Source organism: Mastomys coucha, unplaced genomic scaffold, assembly GCF_008632895.1.
Source record: "Mastomys coucha isolate ucsf_1 unplaced genomic scaffold, UCSF_Mcou_1 pScaffold14, whole genome shotgun sequence".
Classification (NCBI taxonomy): Eukaryota; Metazoa; Chordata; class Mammalia; order Rodentia; family Muridae; genus Mastomys; species Mastomys coucha.
Genome location: NW_022196896.1, coordinates 108,674,641 through 108,699,434, shown reverse-complemented (window position 1 = coordinate 108,699,434; position 24,794 = coordinate 108,674,641). Strand labels below are relative to the sequence as shown.

Sequence of the window (24,794 nt, the reverse complement as noted above, 5' to 3'; positions counted from 1 at the left end):
TTGTCGTAAGTATTCTACAAATCATACTACATACAGATTTATCACAATAACCTTTAAATGTTTTAGATAACATTCTTTTTGAGATCTTTTCTGATTAAGAAATTAATATATGTATAGTTAATATGTGCACATGCTATAGGATTTTGTTCAGGTAGATGAAAATAGCTCACTACCTGACAGTTTAAAGTTTTGAAAACTTATTTGATCATTGTTTCTTCTTTCATTTTATTTCCTATGCATATTAGATTTTCTTATTTAAAAATAATACTACAGCTGAGCAGTGGTGGCGTACACCTTTAATCCCAGCACTTGGGAGGCAGAAGCAGGTGGATTACTGAGTTCAAGTCCAGCCTGGTCTACAGAGTGAGTTCCAGGACAGCCAAGGCTACACAGAGAAACCCTGTCTCAAAAAAACCAAAACAAACCAAAACAAAACAAAAAAACCTAAAAACTAAAAATAATACTACAAATGCTGGTGTTTGTGTTTGTTCTCCCATTTATTTATATGTATTTGAACATGTGTCTGATTGCTATTTCACAGCAGTCAATTTATATCTCTATTGTTACTGATATTGTTGACACAGGCAGACACTGTTACAGATGTTGGGAACAAACTGATGAGCAGATATATTGCTTCCTGCAGCTAAATACAAACAGGTTTTCTGGGAGAGTAATAGGAACCTAAAGAAATAAAGGGGAACCAGATGATGAGAGGGAATTAAAAAATGGGACCGAGCCATGGTTATGCTTTCAGTCTACCATGTGTATTCAACTGTGTCTCTGTTACAAGCTGGCAGGCAGAAACCCCTCCCCAAGTCAGTCAGCATCTCACAGCCCAATCAGCATTTTCATCTTCGGTCTCTGGACTTGGGAGTTCCAGCATAGCAGGGACTTGGAGAGAGGCGTGGCTATTAGCGGGGACCTTGAGGCAGAGAAGTGGCAGGGCCACAAAGGGCTTTGTTTAAGACAGAAAGACCCACCCCATGTGGGCTGGCTGCTTGTAGCAAGACAAGGTCTGAGAACCAGCTCCTAGCTGGAGGACAGTCACAGTTTCTCCTTATTTATGTATTAAAAATTAGCTGGACTGGGCATATTTATGCACCATAGTCCTGCCTGGGGATTTTACGGTGGCTTAGTAACCCCGCCTGGCTTAGGTATGTATCTACTTGTCTTTCCCTTACCCATCTTTGGAAATCACATGTGACTAGTTTGTCTATTTTTTCACAAACGGGGCCATTTCTGTGTCTATGATTAGTAAACACAACCTCTTGGCATGTGGCCCTGTCTTAGGTTGGTGAAAGCCATAGATACAGGAAAATGTCATTGACTGCAGGCCGTCACAACACACCTCATTCCCATACAGACCAAAGCCACAACATGCCTGTAACACCTTTTCTTCATCACGATGAATAACTGCCACATAGAACCTCTCTGGAGTCCAGCGTGGAGTAGGGCCTGTATGTCTGTAACAAACCTGCTTGAGATAAAAAGCTCAAAAGTTTAAAAGCAGCAAGCTTAACATTATCTTGAGGATGTCTCAGGCACTTTAGTTGCAAATTAGCCATGATCAGGCCCAGGGTTTGGCCTCCAGGTGTAGAGGGAAGCCACTGTTAACTCTTAGAAAAAGGTGGAGGCTATTTCAGCCAAGTGAACTTTGTTGGCTAATAAAAATTTTTTGCCATTATTTTAGTTGAAAACATGTTTACTAAAAAGACTCTGGATCTCTATCTACTTGACAAACCAATGTTTCAGGCAGCCATTGTGTTCTGACACAAATGGAGCCTCTTCCCCAGATTAAAATTGATTACATTTTTTTGTTGCTTTTCCTGTTAAGGAAATTGCAACTAGAAAGCCTGAAAAAGTATCAATAGTTACATGTGCATATTCTATCTTTATTTTTAAAATAGAAATATTCTTTAAAAATACCAAATTATCATCACAAGCCATTACTATTTTGATGATATAAAGAATAAAATTACATGGTCAATTGTTTTTGTGTAATGTCCGTAATTTGCCTGGTGTATAAATATGTTGTGGCATTGTCTTAAGGGGTCTTGTCCAGGAAGTTTAAGATATCTTAAGGAGTTTTTAAATGTCTAAAGACAGTTTTCTAAAGGAAGAGTACTTTCTCTTAACTTTAGTTGTACAAGCATGAACAATTGTAAAATTTGAGAATTAGTAATATATAAAAAGGAACAACTCTAAGCAAGTGTAAATTTCTGAGCTTATATACATTGGCTATCAGTATATAAATTGAAAGTTTGATTTTAGCATTTAAAAACAGTGACTATAGCAGGTAATTCAATTATCTGTGCCATAAGTGTGATCTAATCACATATACTTTTCTCCCATAGAAGGGTTGTAGATGTATTTACTATCATGGGACACATACATAAATTCACAGGAAATATAAAAGCATGCATACAAGCAAATTTTAACAATTTGTCTACTTTGGATAAATATCAATTTTGTCTAAAAATCTTTACTATGTAATAGGCCAAATATCAATTAATAGTTTGTAATAATCAATTTAATTGTTGTTTGAATCAAGAAATAGACATCTCATTAGGTTTTTAGGAGATGTTTTCTAAAATATATTTATGATTTTATTATATCACCACAATTTTATAGTAAGATATTAAAACTTTACTTTTAATATGAGAAGAGATAAATTTATATTAATGTTCTCTTTTGCCAAAGAGTTGTTGTTGGCATATTTAAAACCCCAAACATTTGATTATAATAAATAGCAATTGTTTATAGAAGCTTTCTTTACTTTCTGTAAAAAGCTCTGAGTCTCTCAAGGCCTAAGTCTTGTGGTAAGTTTAATGTAAGGCCTTAGTCAAATGTAATTTGAAATAAGTAACTCATTTTTTCTTACTTACTAATTTTTTGACATAACTGAGGCTTAAATATTGAAAAATATATTGCCTCTGAAACTTTTATAGGGGTCACAAATCAGATATCCTGCATATCAGATATTTACATCACAATTCATAACAGTAGCAAAATGACAGTTATGAAGTAGCAATGAAATAATTTTATAGATGGGGTCACTACAACTTGAGGGACTGTATTAAAGGGTCACAGCATTATGAAGGTTGAGAACCACTGACTTAGAGAATAATACTGGAGTAACATTGTAAAATCTTAACAGCTTAAAGGCCTGGATAAGGATATTCTTTATCAGTGTGTACAGAATCCTTCTGTGTGGATTATTGGTCACAACCCAGGTATGACTTTCTCTAGAAACCTAAAGTCAGCTTTTGAAATGTAATCATCAAAACCAGGAATTTAATACTCTAACCTCTTAGCTCTGGCCTTAGGAGAAAAATCTAACTTTTTCAGGCAAGTGTTGTCCCAAGATGTAAAACTGTTGCATAATGAAATTAGGATGAATTTACCCTCATGTTGACAAAGTGGATTAAAAAACACACATTGCCTAGAATAATCTACTTACAGCTCTTAACAATGCTCCTGTCCTTTATTTAAACAAAATTGAGTCCAGATTTGGTACTGACTTCTTTCCCACACTGTTAATAGAGATTTTAAATTTTGTGTAGTACAATCTTTGTTCTGACTAGCCCGTTGATGCCCAGCCAATTTGGAGGACCATGAATTTACAACTGGACTGGACAACAGACAGTGAAAGAACATGTTGACCAGCAGCAGCTAACCCTCAAGAAGATGAGCAAGACTGAGCCACAAAACCAGTGAAATTTGAGCTTGTCACAGGGGACCAAGGGAGTCAAGGGATATAGACAGGAAATTGAATCAGGTTTGCATTCTGGGATTTAAGTAGATCAGGGAAGGAATCAAGAAATTCAAGAAGTTTATGGAATTAAAATATAAACAAAGCAAATGTACATGTCAAGCAAAGCTGGTACCAATGAATTCAAATAGCAAGAATGGTAGCAGTCATCCTGAGGAACTGGCCAGCATAGGGCTTGTCACTCTCCACTGGAGTCCAATTGCTGGGTTTCACTTTCTCAAGCATGAAAGAACTTCCTTAAAGTGACTACTACCTCTTGCAACACCTATATCCAGGCACTTCTGCAGCATCTGCTCACATACGCACTCGGTAGGCTGAATGCACACACCCTAGCAAATAACATTTACCAACACTTTAGGAACAAGAGTTTTGGTGTACAGATGTTGATTTTCTACCCAACAATGGTAAGCACATCCTTACTCACCTGGCAGTATTCCCTGGAAATCCTGGCAGAACCTGTAAGGCCCAAGTAGAACACCTGGCCCTTCCCTTAACTATTAAAGCCACTTCTATGAGTTTAGGAAATGTCTCTTTGTCCTTCTCAATAGGAGGATAAGTGTAAGACTTAGGGATTTTGTTGGTGGGGCTTTTGCGGTTGGTTGAGCTCAGGGGAACAATATTTTACATCTTTGTTGTAAAACAGGAAACATCTCTTTACTCAAAATGACATTGGCACCTACAGTGACTCATGTGCAGGCAGGTTCTAGCATCCAGAGAAAGTACAGCTAACTTTCACAGCAGGGCAGGGAAGAGGGCAGGATGTGTCAGGCCCAGACAAGGTCAGGCTAAACTGTGCAGATTGGCTGAGGAACAAAACCAGGCAGATGGGGATTAGCTGGCTGGCTCATGAGTGAGACCTGAGGGTTGAAACCCAGGAAGTAAAACCCTTTCAACAGAGAGATGTCGCATCTCAGAGCCAAATCAGATTGTGCCCAACCCAACAAATACAAGGAGCCACCACTGGAACTGGGTGATGAAAGAGGATGGTGATAGCTGACACAACCACCCTAGACTTTATCTTATTAGAGATGACAATGGCACAGGATCTACCTCATATGCAGTCAACAAAATTCCAAAGCCAAGGTGTCTTCACCCCTTAAAACAAAGAAAGAGCATACTGACTCTCTACTACCTCCACACGATGCTGAAGAGAGTGCAAACCAAGGTAGACAAGAGAAATTTCTGTGATCAAAGAATTCACATTAAGAACTGAAGATCTTGAGTCAGTTTTTGGACTGTGGAGATGGTTTAGTGGGAAAGGAGAAGGACCCAAAAATTCAGGTCCTTAGCACTCACTTCAAATTTGGCCCCTTAATTACCCAGAAGCCCTATGATCTGCAACTCTGACAGGTATATTCTCTTGACTTTCCTGGTCAGTCCAGCTCAAATCATGAACTCAGATCAATCAATCAGAGACCTTGTCTCAAAAATATGGTGGAGAACCAAAAAGGATGACACCCAATGTTGACCTCTGGCCTCCAAAATCCCTGACACAACATAATTAAAAACTAAAAATAAGTCAAATAAAATATGGTCTTCATAGATGTTAGGAGGGAATTTATGAGCAGATAATATAAACATTGTATGATCAGCCTGCTTTGGCTCTCCTTGGCTTCTTAGTCTCTCTGATTATTGTCCTGCCTGGATACCTCAAGTTCTAACCACTCAGATAAACAGTTCTGTCTTTCCTGAATGACAGGCTGCAACGCATTGAGCTCATTAGGATAGTTTGGTCCTAATATATTGTACTGGCTGGTTTTGTGTCAACTTGACACAAGCTGAAGTTATCACAGAGAAAGGAGCTTTAGTTGAGGAAATGCCTCCGGGAGATCCAACTGTAAGGTATTTTCTCAATTAGTGATCAAGGCAGGAGGGCCCCTTGTGGCTTGTACCATCCCTGGGCTGGTAGTCTTGAGTTCTATAAGAAAGCAAGCTGAGCAAGCCAGGGGAAATAAGCCAGTAAGGAAGATCCCTCCATGGCCTCTGCATCAGCTCCTGCTTCCTGACCTTTCTGCATCCCAGTCCTAACTTCCTTTGGTGATCAACAGCAACACTGAAGTGTAAGCTGAATAAACCCTTTCTTTCTCAACTTGTTTCTTGGACATAATGTTTTGTGCAGGAATAGAAACCCCGACTTAGACATATATATAAATCTAACTCATCTCCACACATTGAGGTTAAGTAGAGTTCAACTATTCATATTACTGTTGACAACCTATTGTTATTCAACCTAGGAAGAAGAAAATAGTAATCTAAGACATAAAATAATATTCTTGGGCCAGCATTTCAAAATCAACAGTGATCATAAGAGGAGTGGAGACCAGGATACCACTTTCAACGATGCACAGTGTTGTCCAAAACTGCATCATTGTGCCAGAGTCCTTTACAAATGCTGTGTGTTCACTTGTTTTGAGTCAAAGCCATAGTAGGAAGAACAAAATATTAAGGCTGCCTATCTTGATGAATGTCACGACATCCCCTCATATTAGCACTGAAGGCCTGAGGTTTGATGGAGTTCATCATTCTATACAGTCACCACCATTGCTTGGACCTAAAAATGAGCATGAACTTATGAATTATACATGCAATTAAAAAGCAAGTTAAGACAGAGATTCTAGTTTTTGTTTTTAAAGGCCAGAGACCAAAGAGTGTATTCTGTAGTTTCATGAGTATGAAATCAAGAAGCAGCCATCTTCTTTGAAGCAAATCCAGACAGCTCTTGCCTTTGGGCTATGCAGATGAGAGAACCCATGAGGACAGTCCTAGGTGCTAAAAACATTTACTTTCCCTAAGCTATCAACAGGTTACTAACAGGCATGTACCAATGTGAAAGAAAATACATCAAACTATATGTGTAAGATACACATATTTTGGTGCATGTAAATTATACCTCAAATAAAAACTATGTAGAAAGATGTACATTTTCCAAAATGAAAAGCAAAAAGACCTGCAAACTAAAAAGACTATCCATGATTTAAGGCTGTGGTTACTGTAATAAACTAATGCGTTAAATACTTGAGATACAAAGGGATGCCCTTCTGTGCTCAGAGGCCAAGTTCAACAAACCAGCTCTATGATTCCAGCATGATTTCTAAATAGCTTGCTCAATTAATATACCCATGAGTGTAGGCCCGTGCATCTGCGCCTGGGAGTCTTCATTGTTGGCTGTTAAGCTGGCACCTGTCCTGGAGGTGTTAGTGTCCAGAAACTTTCCTAGCAGTTGTTAGAATGCTTTATTCCCAAAGATTCAAACATGTTCAAGATGTTAATAAAACTTGTTCCTTCTCTGGCTCTACAGGGCTTACCTAGAGACCCCTCCAATGTGTCAACCAAATTTTCCATCCCCTGATAATGGTTCTTTATCTATGCAGTATCAAGAAAGGGTGACCTGTAGGAAGAGCCAAGAAGGCATCTAAGCTATTTCAATATTCATCAGCCTATCTCTTCTCTTCATTTACCTCTGCCCTTACTTTAACTGAGGTTTCATTAGCTCTCACTTTTTGGAGTATCTGTAATTGGCATTTGCCTCCTCTGTCTTTCCTCTATTACCAGAGTTCCCACCTACTTAGGCCTTGTTAGGGGTTCCCTGGCAAGCCCATGACGGAGCCCAAACCACTGTACTTAGTAAAGATAACAGTCTTACTTAATCTGCTACTTCACACCCACTCCCCTTCTTGCAGCATCCTGCTCCTTCCAATATTATTCCATGGGTGCATAACTATGGCTGACATTTCAGGTGGGACAATTCTCCATTGTGCAGAAGTATTCTATGCATTCCAGTAGGTTTAGCATCCCTGGATCCTGCCCACTGGATGCCTGTGGTACCTTCCTTCAGATATTGTGACAACTAAAACATGCTCCAGATGTTTCCAAACACTCTGAGCTGACCCCTTTCCAACTGACTATGTCATACTGGTCTTTCATACCACACCTTAAATGCTGAGTCGAACCACGTGGAACTATTTTGGTTATTGTCTAAGAACATGGCAGCATTGGCTATTTAATATAGCTAACCTAACTATTCTGTTCTTCTGGAAGCCCTCCCTAATGATATACAGGTATACCCTATGACTGTCTGTATTAAAGTGCTTGCCAGCAGGCATTGTAATAGCCAGCCTACTTGTCATTTCTTACCACATGGCTTAACCCTAATTCACTATGAGCAAGTTAACAACTCTTACATCATCTCATCTCTCTAGCACTTGACACAGTGCTTGGCACATAATGAGACTAACCCTGGGCTGACTGAACCAACTAACAGGATGTTAGGCATACTTTCCCTGATGACTCAAGGTTACTATTCCTGGGCATGGAGATACCTTCTGGGCATATTGGGCCACTTAGTTTTTGGCATTTCATCAAATGACCTACCTCTGAGATGGCAGGAATGCGTGTGTGTGTGTGTGTGTGTGTGTGAGAGAGAGAGAGAGAGAGAGAGAGAGAGAGAGAGACAGAGAGACAGAGAGACAGAGACACAGAGACACAGAGACACAGAGACACAGAAAGAAAGATAGAGACAGACAGACAGAGACAGAGAGAGAGATACAGAGAGGCACAGAGAGAATTTTGCTTTATTGTATCAGCGTCGCTGCCGGGGGGGGGGGGGTCCTTGGTGCTCTTTAGAAACAGAGGCAGGCCATCTGGAGGGCTGTGGAGGCTCAGCCTCCAAAATGATGTCCTTCTTTCAGAGTCCTATTGCTAGATTCTCTCTAGCTTTAATCATCTTAAGTGTCCCCTTGGACTGCTAAGGCAATTGGGTACTAAGACTATCTCTTATGTTTTCCTTTGGAAAACTACTTTAAATGAGGCTCAGGACTTCAAAGTACAGAAATGTCCCTAGCTGAGATGAAGAGTTACTGATAGAAAAATGAGCCAAGTGACTTCTCCAAAGTATTTTCTAAGTGGTTGTTGTTTTTCTACAGTCACCAAGTGTGTGGTTCTACTTACTTATGTCAAAATACTTATATCAATAAACACTAACTGTGGGTCTCAAACATAAGACTATTCTAATTGGGTGGTGTGGGGTTGGACTTCCAATTCCAAAAGGGCAACCTCTCTGTTAGTATGGATAAAGCCCAGGCCATGAGGAGCAGAAGTAAAGGGGAAAACCAGGCAGAATTAAGTAAAGACATATTTTTTCAGGAAATACTTAGGTGTGTTGTATGATTTAATGTCTTCAGTATGCATGCCAATAAGTAATATATGACTCTATCAACACGCACCTTTCAGTTCTTTTATTTTCAATATATTCTTATAATTCTTTTCTGTTTTATAAGGAAATCATATCAATTTAAAAAGCAATTAAATACACAGAAGGACATTAAATATTTTTAACAATAGCTTATTGTTGACAAGAGGGTCCATATGAACGTATTCCCTTAAACATAATATTAATCCTTCTACTAAGCACCCCCATAGATTGTGGGAAATTAACATTAAATAGCTAAACATAGAAAATTCAGAACTATAAATAACATAAAATACAACTTAACTCTAACGCGAGCTTAAATATGACACACTATGATGCAATATGAATCAACTTCATCCATTGGACAAGTCCACCGGGACACAAATCAAGTCTGTGCAGTGATGTGCAGTGAAGCCTCCAACCCCAGCTGTGATCATTTCCTCCTTTGGTTGTGTCCAATTCCATCCCAGAAAAACATTAGTTTTTACATCTTCTTGACTCTTAGGCTATAAGAAAAGAGGAAACGTGTAAATTGTGAATGGATGGCTGACTTTGGTACATCACATCTTCTTATGAGGAATTTGAATCTGAGAAAGGATATCCTTGCCCGACATAGCTAAACTAGTTAATGAGAGGAATGGCATGTGAACATTTATCTAGGGTCTCTGAGTTTAGTACTATGGTGCGGTAGTATTAGATACCCTCTATTGATAAAATGCTACATTACTGATGTAAACCAGAATCACTGGTCTCTTCTTAATTAAATTTATTTTTCAGGGTTTAGCAACCAACCGAGTGTCAGGAAGTCTATAAATGATTTAATGAGGAAACATCTTTGCCAGGAGAATCAAGTAGCTAGTGACTATCGACTGCACAGGGGATTCTAATACATCTTGTGAGACAAGTCAGTAAGTTAAAATAATGTCAAAAAATGATGATGGTGTTGACATATAACTGCAAAATGCATCCTGTGCTTGCATGATCTAACTCAAATCCCCCTTCTAAAGTTCGGTATCACTAGACTGAAAAACTCCAATGGGCCCATGACCCACCCTCCTCTTCCTTATCCCCATCATTTGGAGAGACACTGCTTATCCTTCAGTGATCCATACCTGAGGTGATGCACGGCCTTTTTCACCCAGCTCTGCTTTGGATCAGCGCACACAGGTATTTTCTTCTTCGTGTGAAAGCTGAAAATCAAAAGTTAAAATTTGTATTTGCATTCAGTCAGCCTTTAAGAGTGTTTGCTTTTCACCGAGCGTTCGGTGAACATTTGCATGTATTCCTGCAGGAACTGAATTAAAGTTGGTGAGTAACTTACATGATAGCATTAATGTCACAGACTTCATCAGCCCTCTGACTCGTGAAACCCACAAGAGCTCTCAAGGGAAGAGCCTTCTGTATGTACGAGAGGCAACAGTCGTAGTTGCTTGCTGCTAAAAGAAGTATAAAAGGTATTAAGTCCACAGGAATGAATTTCCATGTCTTTGAAACCTAGTTGTTATCTTTGAGGCCCACTTTAACATAGTTTCCAGTTTACTTTTTTAAATGGTGTGCTGGGATGTTTTGGCTCAACTAACAAAGTTTACAAGCCCATGGCTTCTCTCCATCTTTAGTAAGAAATTCATATACTTCACTGCAGTTCAGTATAGTCACTCAAGAATATGGATAATTGTCCCTGCAACTGTCATTTAAAAATAAAAGATCTTTATAGAGAAGTCTTTCATCGTCAGAATATAGGGGCAAGTCAAATTTCAATCTGTCCTCTTGCTACTTGGAAGAAGTGAAATCCCAAAGAAAATATGATTTTCTAGGAACTATGAAAAAAATTACAGAGGAAAATGTAGCCATTAGGAGTCATAGCCAAAGCACTGTGGAACTGTTGTATTGGCTGATGGAACTTAAATCCCGTTCATAAAGTTCACCACGTGTTTCCAGCCGTGCACCTGTTACAGATAACAATATAATAAAGCAATACTTGGGCACTCCTCAAAGTTAAAGTGTAACCTGCTGTAAGGTACTGGATAAATGTTATCTCAAAGTTGGAGAACAATGTCCTTCAGGCCTCATGGGGACACTAAGGTCAGCTGTCACGGTCAGAATCTTAGAGAAAAGTTATGAACTTTACAAATATTACTTGGTTGGGAGGTTAAACAAAAAGCTGGAGGTGAAATGTTCTACACATTTCTAAATGACCCAATATATCTTGAAAATGTCACACTCTGGCACATCACTCCCAGAAATGGTACTTGTCCTGAAGTTTAAGTGTCTCTGAAAGCCCAGCCATCACTCTCCACACCTGCTAGGATTGATGGCAGAGAAAATACCTGATTGCTAGCATCGACTCTTTCCTCCTCTTATCTATGAGCCAACCAGTCTCCTTACACATCCCTTAGCAGGCTGCTGTCCTCAGGGGACCCCTAGATACAGTCCAGAGGACAGAAGTCTCCTGTAACCAGCAGAAGGAGCCACCCTTACCTTCTGCCTGGCTGCAGAGGTGAGCCAGCAGTACCCATGCCAAAGAAAGGAAGAGCAGACCCTTGTCACTGCAGGCCATTCTCAGCTCCAGGAATTGATCTGCTCAGTGCTGGGTACCCAGGGCCCTGCGAGTGCTCCTCTGCTCCAGCAGCAGCCTTCTTATAGCAAAATACCGGGAATGTACACAAGAAGGCGTGTTCTCACCCGGGGTTTTCCCCCATTGATTAATCTGCTTCATCCTGTCATCACAAAGAAAACCCACAGGGAAAACTTCCTGCCTTTCCCTACTGTTGAGAAGGTGTGAAGGTCAGGTGGGGGCTGGGGAGGGCAGGGGAGGAGGGAATCCTGTCAATTCCTCTGGATGTAGGAGGAAGAAATGCAGCTCAGACTCGTGGCCCAGAAATGGCACCTGTCCAGATTTAACATAATCTCTCTCTCTCTCTCTCTCTCTCTCTCTCTCTCTCTCTCTCTCTCTCTCTCTCTCTCTCTCTCTCTCTCTCTCTCTCTCTCTCTCTCTCTCTCTCTCTCTCCCCCCATCTCTTCCTCTCTCCCTCTCTGTCAGAAAGAGGGGAAGAGCCTCTGAATGGGATATTTCATACTCCTATTGTGACAACAGTTTCCTTCCCACATCCAGCCCTAGAGGGGAAAGATCGGATGGGATGCCAGGCATGCTGCAACACATGGTTGTGATTACCTGGTTGGTGTTTAGCCATCATAAAAGATTCTGAATTTCTAGAGCGACATCCAGAACAGGTAGAAAAACAACACGACAGAGGTACCCCAAACTATTATGGAAAATAGCAGCCTCAAGCCTCTGCTTCACCTTGATGGTATATCAACTTCTCTATGATTTATGTTTGTATGCCTTTCATCAACACAGCAGCCAAGAAAATGTCCTCAGCCTGCCTTTTGTTCTTTGTGTTGGTGTATTTAATACAGAGCCCAAGGGAAGGAAGACAGCAAACACTATCAGGAATGGCCAATCTGAAAAACGGTCCAAAAATGGTGGGGATGATGATAATGACATACTGGAATCTCTAATGTATGATAAGACATAGATACCATATAGAGAACTAGAGAAAATTGAGTGGTAAAAGAGCAAAGAAAAAAGTAAATAAAAGACAATGAGGGTTTGCTAGGCCTGGACTAGACATGATAGGTGGTGAATAAAACAAATAGACAATGTTTCAGATAAGGAGGGAGTCTCGGGTTATTAAAGGATCTATTCATTCAAGATTATAGAAATATATATGTGGAGGTTATTAACACATGCACACCAAGCAATTGCATCACTAAATACATGATATAAAAACTGACAGAGCTAAAGAGAGGAGGAGAAATCTTCAATAGTATAGATTGAAGACTAGCATTCACATTTGTCAATAAATCAGAAAAAGTGGACTGAGGACCCACCCAGAAAACTAGAGTACCTAAGCTGCACCCCAAACCAACTAGATAACAGACATCTCTAGAGCATTCTACCCAGAAATAAGACAGATGTTCCTCTCCATTGTGGATGAAAGATTCCCTAAGATGAATTATGTGATAGATCACTAAAACGTTCAAATAAATTCCAAAAGTGTTGAAATAACATATACTGTATGCTTTTTTTTAAATACAATGAAATCAACATTGATTGATGTACTCCTAAATAACCAACGTGTCAAAAAAAAATCACTAAGAGTAGAGAGATACTTTGAGATGAGTATTTCAAAATTTAGGGGAGGCTGTTGTTAGCATTCCTTTTAGGCTCCGCCCCACAGCTACCTGTCAACAACCAGGTATGCCTGGCTCACTGTAAAAGGGGCTGCTTGCCCACTCCTCTCTCTCTTACTTTCTTACCCTCCTACTCTCTTCCCTTTCTCTCCTTTCCCTCCCCATTCCCCCCCCCACTTGTTTATGGCTGACCTCTACTCTCTCTCTCTCTCTCTCTCTCTCTCTCTCTCTCTCTCTCTCTCTCTCTCTCTCTCTCTCTCGCTCTCTCTCTCTCTCTCTGTGTGTGTGTGTGTGTGTGTGTGTGTGTGTGTGTGTATTTGTCTCTACCTCCTTCCCAACGCCCCTTCCCATGCCCTATTCTATACTAATACTGTCCTGTGACTGGTACCTAAGGAGGAAGGGATGTCTCAACATGGGCTCACAGAGGCGCCCCCTGCCCCCACACCATAGAAGGAGCCTCTACCGAACATATTCCTGGTGCTTTCTTTTTTATAAAGCACAACAGCTGTAAGGTCAATGCACAAAGGAGGCTGTCAGCTGCAACACCTGCATTAAAACCAAGGGTGCTAAGCCTTAAACTTACTTTCTGCTTCAAAACACTTTAGAGCAAGCAGAACCCAAGGCAATCAAAGGGATGGAATGATAACGATAACGGCTAGAGGGCACTTAACTGTGGCACAGGACAGCAAAGCAGTGGAGGAAACCGATGGGACCCAAACCTTATTCTTAGTCATGGTTGACAACATCAGTGAGCTTTAACTAAGATCTCTAGGAAGACAGGAAGTAAAGTCCCCTCACGAATGAGAGCTCGTTCCTACTCACTTGAAAGTAATTAGAATTTTAAGGGGAAACTATAGGCAACCAAATGTATAATGTGAGAGAAACTGATTTAGAAATAGAACAGAACACTTGAATAGATTTAAACAGGGCATCCTATTAGTAACTATAGTTTTCCTTCACCACAAAAATCCCAGGATCAAATGGTTTCACTGCTAAGTTCTATCAAAGAAAACTTGCTGCCATTCCTCCACACCTTTCACAAAAAAAGTCAGGAGAGAAAAATCTCTAATTCATTCTGTGAGTGCAATATTGACTGACAATACTAAAATGAGAGAGACCTCATGAGCAAAGAAAACTACAGGTCAGTACCACTCAGGAAAACAGACACGGAAGGGGCTAGAGAGACGACTCAAAGCTTGTCTTGCTTTGCCCAGGGCCCTAGCTCAGTTTCCAGCACCTAAGTTACCGGCTCACCTCTCACTCCATCTATAGAGGAATCTGACGCCCTCTTCTGGTCTCACAGGCACATACATAATTAAGACTAAGATAAATCTTTTTTGAACCTTTTACAAAAGTACATGAACGTCTACAACAAACTAATCTATCCAAATTGAGTCTAACTGCTTATACAATAGGCTTATATCTTACACTTAAATGGAATTTACTATACCAGCCAACTAGAACACTGGCCACCCCAGAGGGTATGGAACTGAAGGGTGTGTACTGTAACACGCTCACACATAACTAACAAAAAAAAAAAAAATCCATTTAAGAAAATATTTGATAGACTCTAATGCTTACTCATGATGAAAATACTCAACAATCTTGGAGCCATAGAGAAATTCCTCAGTCTGATAAGGTTGATCTGTGAAAACCCCACAGTTAATGTCACGCTCACAACTGAAAGGCTTAATGCCTGATCCTGCAGGCATGTACGAGACAAGGATGTCTGCCGTCACCAGTTCTCTTTATTCCTGTACTGTAATTGCAAACAAGCGTAATTCAGCATGAAGCAGGGAAAGAACAGGGCACCCAGTTGATAAAGGAGACAGGAATTTCTATTAATGTGCAGATAATATAAGCTCCTGCATACAAAATTATTTTTAAAATTCTCTAGTATGATGAAAACTGATATGCAAGTGCATTGAGGTCCAAAAGTCAAGCTCACTATACAAAAGCAATTGTGTATCTATAAACTATCAGTGCGTATTCCGAAAATACAACTAAGAAAATGGCTTCACAACACCATCAAAAAGAATAAAATATAAGCTGCTTGTGGTGGCATGCCTTTCTTATCAGCACTCAGAAATAAAAAAAGAATAAAATGTCATAAACTTGAGAAAGGAATTGGCCAGCAGAATGGCTTAGCAGAGACAGGCACTTTCCTCTGAAGCAGACCTATTGTGTTTGATCCCCAGAACCCACACAATGGAAGGAGAGCACCATTCCTGCAATTTGTCCTCTGATTTTCACGTGCTCATAGCTATCATAGGCTCACACACAGAGAGGCATGTGCATAATTAATAATTTTTTAATTTGACAGAAGTAAAAAAAAAAGTACTGAAAACTTAAAAAAAAAAAAATCACGAAACGCTGGGCAGTGGTGATGCATGCTTTAATTCCAGCACTTGGGAGGCAGAGGCAGGCGTATTTCTGAGTTTGAGGCCAGCCTGGTCTACAGAGTGAGTTCCAAGACAGCCAGGGCTACACAGAAACACCCTGTCTCAAAAAAAAACAAAACAAAACAAACAAACAAACAAAAAATCCAAGCAAACAAACAAAAAAATCATGAAACAAGAACAGCCACATAGACGGAAACAAACTCCATTTCCACAAAATAGACTTAATATTGTTAAAATGGCCACATTCACTAAATTATCTGCATATTCAACCCAATTCTTATTTTAAGTCAAGCTAGCTTCTTCACAGAAGTAAAGGAAAAAAAAGTATTTGAAATAATATGGAATGTAAAGGGATCCCGACTAGCCCAGATGATCTTGAAAAGGGCAAAAGCAAATGGAACCACTCACAGTGTCTCATCCCAACTCTTACCACAAAGCCACACACAATGACTAAGAAGTAGCCCAGAAGATCAGAATGCCCAAGATACAATTCACAGACCACATGAAGCTCAAGAAGAAGGAAGACCACAGTGTGGATACTTTGGTCCTTCTTAGAAGGGGGATCGAATTACCCGTGGTAGGAAATACAGAGACAAAGTTTGGGACAAAAACTGAAGGGAAGGCCATCCTGTGACTATCCCACATAAGGATCCATCCCATATACAGTTACCAAATCCAGACACTATTGTGGATGCCAACAAGTGCTTACTGACAGGAACCTGATATAGTTAACTCCTGAAAGGCTCTGCCAGTGCCTGACTGATACAGAAGTGGATGCTCACAGCCATCCATTGGACTGAGCACAAAGTCCCCAATCTCCATTGACTAATTGAGGAGCTAGAAAAAGAATCCAAGGAGCTGAATAGGTTTGCAGCCCATAGGAGAAAGAACAATATGAACCAACTAGTATCCCCAGAGCTCCCAGGGTTTAAACCACCAACCAAAGAGTAAACATGGAGAGACCCATGGCTACAGCCCCATGTGGAACAGAGGATAGCCTTGTGGGACACAATGAGAGGAGAGGCCTTTGATCTTGTGAAGCCTTGATGCCCCAGTGTAGGGGAATGCCAGGACAGGGAAGAGGGAGTAGATGGGTTAGTGAGCAGGGAGAGGGGGGATAGGATAGGAGGGTTTTCTGAGGGGATAAAATTTGCAGTGTAAATAAAGAAAACATCTAAAAAAGAAAAAGAAAAAAGGGTAGTTAAGGTATATCATATATTGTTGCATTAACAGTATTTTTTTGTTTATGGGGACAATATTTGCTTATGAAGTCCACTAATGGAAAAACACTTGCTTTATTCTTTTAGTAAGTTCATGTGTTTAAATTTAGTTTGCATTTGTCAATAAATAAACAACCAAATATTTACTGTAATGTAAATCATGAAGTTAAATAAATTTTTATGCAGATGTTAAAAAAGAAGAAGAAGAAGAAGAAGAAGAAGAAGAAGAAGAAGAAGAAGAAGAAGAAGAAGAAGAAGAAGAAGAAGAAGAAGAAGAAGAAGAAGAAGAAGTGGGCTAATGCATAGACAATTGTGACTATGGCAAAGAACTGAAACACTGGGCCGAGCCCCTACCTTTGAAGAACTGAGTTTTGCTTTCTGTGCTAACTGTGACAATGACAGTTGGCAAAAGTCTTCCCAGTAAATAATGATAGATATTCACATGGAAAACTGATGTTGGACTCACAACATATACAAAACAGCAGACATGAACTTATAAAACTCCTACAGGTAAATGCAGAATTCCTGACCATGAGTTGGGCAATGGCTTTTTATATCCAGCATCACAGCTCAAGCAAAGGGGAAAAAAAGAGAGAAATAAAGTTAATTATATTAAAGCCAGATAGAGGGGGAGGGAACTGGGGGAGTGAAGCCAAGTGTGATGGCATTCATGCATGAAATGTTACAATAAAACCCATTATTTTGTCCCTAAAGGGCTTTCTATTTTTTTACAGAAAACTAAAAACTCCCACTTTAATGGATAATACTAAAAAAAAGTATATGTAAAGAGACCACCCATCATAGGGGAGAAAATATTTGCAGATTAAATATGTAGTAAGGAACTTCATTTGTATCCAGAATATAGGGTGAACTTCAGCAATTGAATAATAACTAATCCAACTTAAAAATTAACAACAAAAAGTGGACCAATGAAATAATTCAGTGAGTTTGATCCTGGGAATTTACATCGTGGAAACTCATACCTGTCTAAATAACACTAAATTTTTAATTAGGTTTTAGCAAAGTGCATGAGCAGCCATTTCTCCAAAAGAGCTGTATAGATGCTCAGTGAGCAAGTGGGAAGGGTCAAGATACTCAGTGTTCTGAGTCACTCAGGAAATGCAAATCAAAACCACTGTGACATGCGGCATCACACCCACCAGGATGGCTACAGTCAATATGACAAATAGGAAGAGCTGCCAGTGCTGTAGAGAAATGGGAGCCTCATACATTGGTACTGGGTGTGAGAAAGGGAACAAAATTTTTGACAACAATTTACCAGTTCCTCAAGTGTCTAATCATAGAGTTTACCCAGTTATCCCATCCCTAGGTAAACACTCAAGAGAGTGAAAATAACTTATCCACACAAAAACTGTGTGGATGGCTGTCCTCCCAACAGCTAGCAAATAGAAATGGCCCAAGTATCTTTGGCTGATGGGTAGATGCTTACAATGACATATTACTTAGGAACCAAAATTAACGGGGCAATGGAAGCAACAAAATGCATGACCCTTGAAAAACATTGTCCTAAATGGGAAAGGCCACGTTCAAATGACTGCCCATATTCAGTTCCTTCTGTGTGAACTGTTCAGACCTAGCAAGTCAGTAAGACTTGAGAAGCAGTAGAGCGATTGTTCAGGGCAAAGCTGGGGGAAGGGAAGCAGAATGTGGGGGGACTGTTGATGCATATGTGATCTTTTGTTCTTCCTTCTCCCAGAACAGATACTGGAAATGGCTGTACAGCCTGGGGAATGTACTAAAACACACTGAATCGTGCAGCTTAGCTGGTTGTTTTTATGGTACGTCAATTACACCTCAATAGAGAGGATAACAACCCAGGAGTGCCCTGTCTGTCTGTGTCTGAAGCCTACCTCAACTGACAGAGCTTCTTTCTTCTTTATCACTACTCAAGGAGGCTTGCAGTCTGTGTCATCCTCCCTGCTCCGTCCACTCTGGCCACACCTCCTGCTTGCCTCTCTCCTAGTCTCATGTCTGAATTGGTGCAACTGTCACTTTAAATTTGGTATTGACATAAATAAAGCATAATATTTCTCATTCTAAATCTAACCTATTTCACTTAGCAGGATGATTTCCAGTTGCATACATCCTGCAAATATCATGATTTTATTTTTATTTATGGCTGTACAAAATTTATATCACACACACACACACACACACACACACACACTCACATCTCTGAAGTAGCATTTAGAGTCCCTTCTATAAAACCACAAGTGTATAGCTGGGCCACGTAGTAGTAGTTCTGCTGTTAGTTTTCTCAGAAATGTTCAAATTACTTTTCTCAGTTACACAAGTTTGCATTCTCACCAGTGAACAAGAGGTTGTTCTCTCATATTCTTTCCACCTTTAGTTGTAAGAAGTTGGAACAATACTGTGTATTTTTTCTTGATGTCAGTCATGATGGCTGGAGTGAGATAGAATCTCAAAGTAGTTTTGGTTTGCATTTTCCTGATCACTAAAGATATTGAACATGTTTTTTATTTAATGTTGATTGACCATTGTTTTCCTTCTTTTTGAAAATAACTATTCATATTACCCTGTGACAAAAAAAAATCTATTGTGGGGATTTTTTTTTTCTGGGTTGGGGTAAGTCTCTAGAATTTATTCTTTTCAAATAACTTAGACACACTTGTCACAAGTCCTACAAATACTAATAAGTCCTACAAATAGTAGACTCTCAGGTCTGGCTTTCCACACCCTCCCAAGAAATTGAAAAGTATCTCTTTCTAGAGAAGGAGCTTACTGGTATGTGTATACAGAGAGCTGAGACCTGATGACTGCATTCAGTGTAAGCACTTTTAAAAGCAGTGTGTGCCACATATGCATTACTTAAAGCATTAATAGAATTGCTAGCAAACTAATCATCTAGACATTGCATGACTTCCTTCGGTTTCTAGGATATGTGAATATTAACTTGGCACGCTAATCAAACCATGTGTCCACCCAGTGTTTTCCCTCTCTGGTGAATTTCCATGGCACTTTTTGGGAAGGAGGAAGTTCCTTTCAAAACTGCATGGAGCGTGCCTGTATCAGGTGCAAGATGGTTTAAGAGAATGTTCTATGAACTCAAGGAGGCCTGATGTTTGATTCCTGCTAAGGGGAGCTCATTCCTGGGAAAGGAGACCTTGGAATGAAAACATAGAGCGCCATAGGGACTGGGAAAATACTGCCTCAGAGAGAAATCAAGAGCCGTGGAAGAACAGGGTGAAGTCTCTGTCTAGAGCTTTTAAAGGGAAGCTGGAAACTTCCCTTCACGATATCAAATTCAAATATTCCTCATCTTCCTTCTGGATCACCAAGAAACTGTGAACTTTGAATTTCTAGTCTTTCAAAGAAAAGTTTCAACTGGGGGTTGAGGGGGGATGTCCAATCATATGGATGCTAATCTTGACACTCTTCCTGACCATGTGACTTTGAAAGAAAGTAAGAAACTGACTTCTAAGTGGGGATAATGGGATGTTTCACAGCACACATGAAGATTTCAGCAAGTAAGCTCCTCTTTCTTCTTCTCCATTTTTCTCTTCTGGTCTCAGGATTAACTCATTCCACATGTCTCCTCTTAACTCTATGTAACAATAGAGTCATGCGCCACAGTCAATGCTTATATGATGATGTGCCCATAAGGTTACATGGAATCAGCAGAAACATTATTGTCTAGTAATGCTATGGCTATCGCAACATCCTACCTACACTCATGTGTTTGTAATGATGCTGATATAGAAAAGTCTGATGTTCTATGAGTGTGTATGTTACCATATTCAGCTGTGTGAAGTGCGGGAGACTTGATAATTAGGACAATATGACTAATTTATGTATTCACCATACTCTAATTTTCATGATTATGTTAAGCTGTATCTCATACTTAGAGAGAACTTTCCAATGGGCCAAGGCGTGAAGGCAGAATACAGTAGCATGATCCTGATCCAGCATAGGTGCTATGGTGAACATATAAAATGTACCCCCCCCCATGTGGTGGTTTGGATAAGAATGACCTCCCATAGATTCATATTTTTAAATGTTTAGGAATTTGACAGGATTAGAAGGTGTGGCCTTGTTGGAGAAAGTATATGACTGGGGGGTAGGCTTTGAGGTTTCCAAAATCCAAGCCATACCCAGTGGCTTTCTCTCTTCATGTTGCCTGCTAATCCCACATAGGGCTCTCAGCTCCAGTGCCATATATGCCTGTGTGCCACCATGCTTTCTGCCAGGCTGATAATGAACCAAACCTCGGAAACTATAAGCAACCCCCAGTTAAACGATGCTTTTCTTTATAAGACTTGCCACGGTTGTGGTGTCTCTTCATAGCAACAGATCATAGACTAAGTTACCTCCTAAAGTCATGTGTTTAGACACTTGGACTCCAACTGGAGGTTCTCTTTTGGGAAGCTGCAGAATTTTGAGACTGTGATTCAACCAATTGAATTGGGTTTCTGGGAATGGGCCTTGAAAACAGTATTGATTTATGGTTTCACCCTGAGCTTTCTGTTTCTCAGTCTGCTGAGATGTGAACAAGCCATGCCTCAGGTCCCAGCCACTGCACAGACATTCAGCTGTCATGACTTCCACGTAGTGATGCGCTATGTGCCCTAAAACTGTGTTCCCAAATAAGCTCTCATCCCTTAAGTGGTCTCTATCAAAAATATGGTCACACTAACAAGGAAAATAACTAATAATATAGATGTTCCAGATAAACCTGGCCCCATTGTGTGAGCCCAGTTCTTAGGTGCTGTGACACCAAAGACAAAAGGCAAACAGATCTAGGGTCATACCAAGAGCAACATACTGGGTACTTGCTGATAGAATCATGATTCTCGGGATAGAGCAAGCCCAAGTAGGTCTCCATGATTTAAGTCATAATATGAGGACTTCGAAAGCACTCAAAAATAAATAAATAAATAAAGTGACCTCCTTTAATATGTAATGCACCTGATTCATTCCAGACTAGTATCAAAGAGTCAGACATATGCCTGGTGCCAGGGTCCAGTTATAAAGCTCCATGAACTACTGTTATAGACCTTGTCTATTTATAGTAAGCTGGGTAAGTATCTGGGGAATACCAACCAGGTTTACTCTAAGGGAGTGGTGGGGATTAGGGCTCAAGATGGCTATAGTCCCCAAAAGGGGAACTCAGAAAGTAGACAAACATGTATGCTTCTGTCTTACCTTTCCACAACTAAGTTTAGAAATGGAATAATACTGATCTCAAAGAGAAAATAAATGTTATAAAGAAGGAAGCTATTTTTGCTTAGTCATGTAGTGCCTTTGTTTTTGTTTTTTGTTTTGTTTTTAAGCAATGTTTCTTTACCAAAGTCAAAAAGGTTTTTAAAATGTAAAAGTTTATAAAGTAAAAATGTCATAGTGGCTAAAGTTAATATATTGCTGAAAGCAGCTTGAAAAATTAGTTTACAGAGCTTAGAAACTCTACACAGGTCTAAAGTAGTGTCCCAGGCCTCCACACTCATTCACCAGTCACCCACTCAGGGACAGAGCAACTGCCAGCCCTGCGAGCTCCATTTGTGGTACCTGCCTTATACAAGTTTATCATTTCCTAATCTTTATAACATCTTTTTTATGGTACCTGTCCTGCATTTAAGAAGACAAATACTTACACATGTACACAGTAGTCAGTAAAGTCACATGCTGTATAGGTTTACAACCTAAGAGTGAGGGACTGTACTTTGAGCCAAAACATAGAATCAACTACACATCTAGATTTGTGTAAGGACTCTCTGGGTGCACAACAGAATCTCCTAACTTGTGCTACTGTTAAGAAACACAAGACCGCATTTAGATTCATTCATCTTCAAAATCTACCTTTAGCTTCAAGGGGTAATAAAAATAATTCTACCCACAAAAATAATTCTCAGTGTCTGCTCTGTCTACTTGGAAATAAATATGATAATAACATATACCATGGCATGTGTCTCAGGGCTACAAAATTTAGTACAGAAACACAACTGGAAACTATAGTTTTTCTATTTATCTTTAAAACAACTGTGATAATGTTTGGGGAAACTACAGTTTATTGATTCACTTGTGGGAATTAAGTTCTTTACAGTTTTTGCCATTACAACTTTTTTTCAGCTGAGCATGTAACCATGTGTGCTTCTCCTAATATTCATACAATTGGACACACATGTGTTCTTTGTCATTCATGTCAAGTGCATAATTTTTAGAAAGTCCTCGGGACTGACTGGTAAGATGGCTCAGCAGGTAAGAGCACCAACTGCTCTTCCAAAAGTCCTGAGTTCAAATCCCAGCAACCACATGGTGGCTCACATCCATCTGTAATGAGATCTGACACCTTCTGGTGCATCTGAAGACAGCTACAGTGTACTTACATATAATAAATAAATCTTTGGGCTGGAGCGAGCGGGGCCAACTGGAGCAAGCGGGGTTGACTGGAGCAAACAGAGGTCCTAAAAGTCAATTCCCAACAACCAGATGAAGGCTCACAATTATCTGTACAGCTACAGTGTGTACTCACATACATAAAATAAATAAATTAAAAAAGAAAAAGAGAAAGAAAGAAAGAAAGAAAGAAAGAAAGAAAGAAAGAAAGAAAGAAAGAAAGGAAGGAAGAAGGAAGGAAAGTCCTCAAGGGTTCCCCTGGCCCAGCATCTCAAACATAAGTTCTTTGACTCTCACTATTATTTATTTATGCACAAAATCCAGATGTCTGCTATCAGTGGCATCCAGATCATGTATGGCCCTATGAGTCTCTCTCTCTCTCTCTCTCTCTCTCTCTCTCTCTCTCTCTCTCTCTCTCTCTGTGTGTGTGTGTGTGTGTGTGTGTGTGTGTGAAATATAGCTAAAGATACATCATGACCAGAGCAGACAGATTTCTGAGTTCAAGGCCAGCCTGGTCTACAGAGAGAGTTCCAGGACAGCCAGGGCTACACAGAGAAACCCTGTCTCGAAAAACCAAAATAAATAAATAAATAAATAAATAAATAAATAAATAAATAAATAAATAAAAATACATCATGTACATCATGATAAGAACCAAAGTGCATTTCACATACAACTTTATTGCTTTTTAAACTTTGCTTTTTAAACCTTTCTTTCTTTCTTTCTTTCTTTCTTTCTTTCTTTCTTTCTTCCTTTTGTGGTACTGGGGATTGAACCATCCCTTGGGCATACTAGGCAAGCATTCTGAGGTATACTGTCTATCCTCAGGGTTATTTCAGAGGAAAACCATGGAGAGAGCAAGCAATTGTAGAAATAAGGGGTCTTTTGTCCAGAAGCCTTCTTTAAATCCCCTACTGGTCATATATACTAAAAGTACTTGAACCACTTTCTGCCCTCAGTGTCAGGAAGGGATTTTTTTCAGATATGGTAGGACAGCATTGGTTCCAAAGGTAGAAATATATGAAAGATGTTGAAGTTACCTGTTACATCAAAAACTGATTTGAAGCCAGTGATTTTCAAGCCATTTGGTAATTGGTGTTCATCAGTCTGGCCTGAGAGAATCCAAGGGCAGCAAACACACTGGTGGCCACACAAATGTCCCAGAGAGAATCAAGACAAAGAGAATAAGTTACCTTTGTAATTTGTGTAATAAACACAAATTTATATCAGAAGGTGAACATCATCATTAGTTACAAAAGAACAATTTTAAAGATCACTGTATTTATATAATATTACAATTATGCTTTAAATCAGGAGTAGCTGTTGAAATATGTGAACCACCAGTCTGTCTGGGCTGGGGTCCAGAGCAGACCTTGGGCGCAAGCTCCACAGCGAGTCCCACAACACCCAGAGGAAGCTCCATTCCCAGGTGGTCTGACACACCCAGGATCAGAGGTAAGCAGGAACCAACATCTGCCCCAACACTGGGAGTAACTGGGGCTAGTGGGACCAGGCACACAGGAACTCCGCCAGCCCAGTGACTCCAGTTCCTTCTGGTCTGTATGGGTTAGTGTTCTAAGCAGACCTTGGGCACAAGCTCTGCAGCCACTCCCACAACTCACAGAGAAAGCCACACTCCCAGGTGA

The 24,794-nt window shown here is 39.9% G+C and overlaps 1 protein-coding gene across 1 annotated transcript; it reads right to left on the bottom strand.

Moving 5' to 3' along the window:
• Window positions 1-8,992: 8,992 nt before the first annotated feature.
• Ccl20 (C-C motif chemokine ligand 20) lies at window positions 8,993-11,575 on the bottom strand. The gene is made up of 4 exons (XM_031368890.1): window positions 11,439-11,575; window positions 10,282-10,393; window positions 10,073-10,150; window positions 8,993-9,466 (listed from the first exon to the last, which is right to left on the bottom strand). The coding sequence occupies exons 1-4, from the start codon at window positions 11,515-11,517 to the stop codon at window positions 9,445-9,447; spliced, it is 291 nt and encodes a 96-aa protein (XP_031224750.1). The 5' UTR covers window positions 11,518-11,575; the 3' UTR covers window positions 8,993-9,444.
• Between the last annotated feature and the right edge of the window lie 13,219 nt (window positions 11,576-24,794).

Excerpts from the sequence above, each read along its gene's own strand:
- Ccl20 (XM_031368890.1), bottom strand. The coding sequence starts at position 11,517 with ATGGCCTGCAGTGACAAGGGTCTGCTCTTCCTTTCTTTGGCATGGGTA. Across the intron at positions 10,394-11,438 it reads CCTCTGCAGCCAGGCAGAAG|CAAGCAACTACGACTGTTGC; the intron begins GTAAGGGTGGCT and ends TTCTTTTAGCAG. Across the intron at positions 9,467-10,072 it reads AAGGCCGTGCATCACCTCAG|CCTAAGAGTCAAGAAGATGT; the intron begins GTATGGATCACT and ends CTTTTCTTATAG.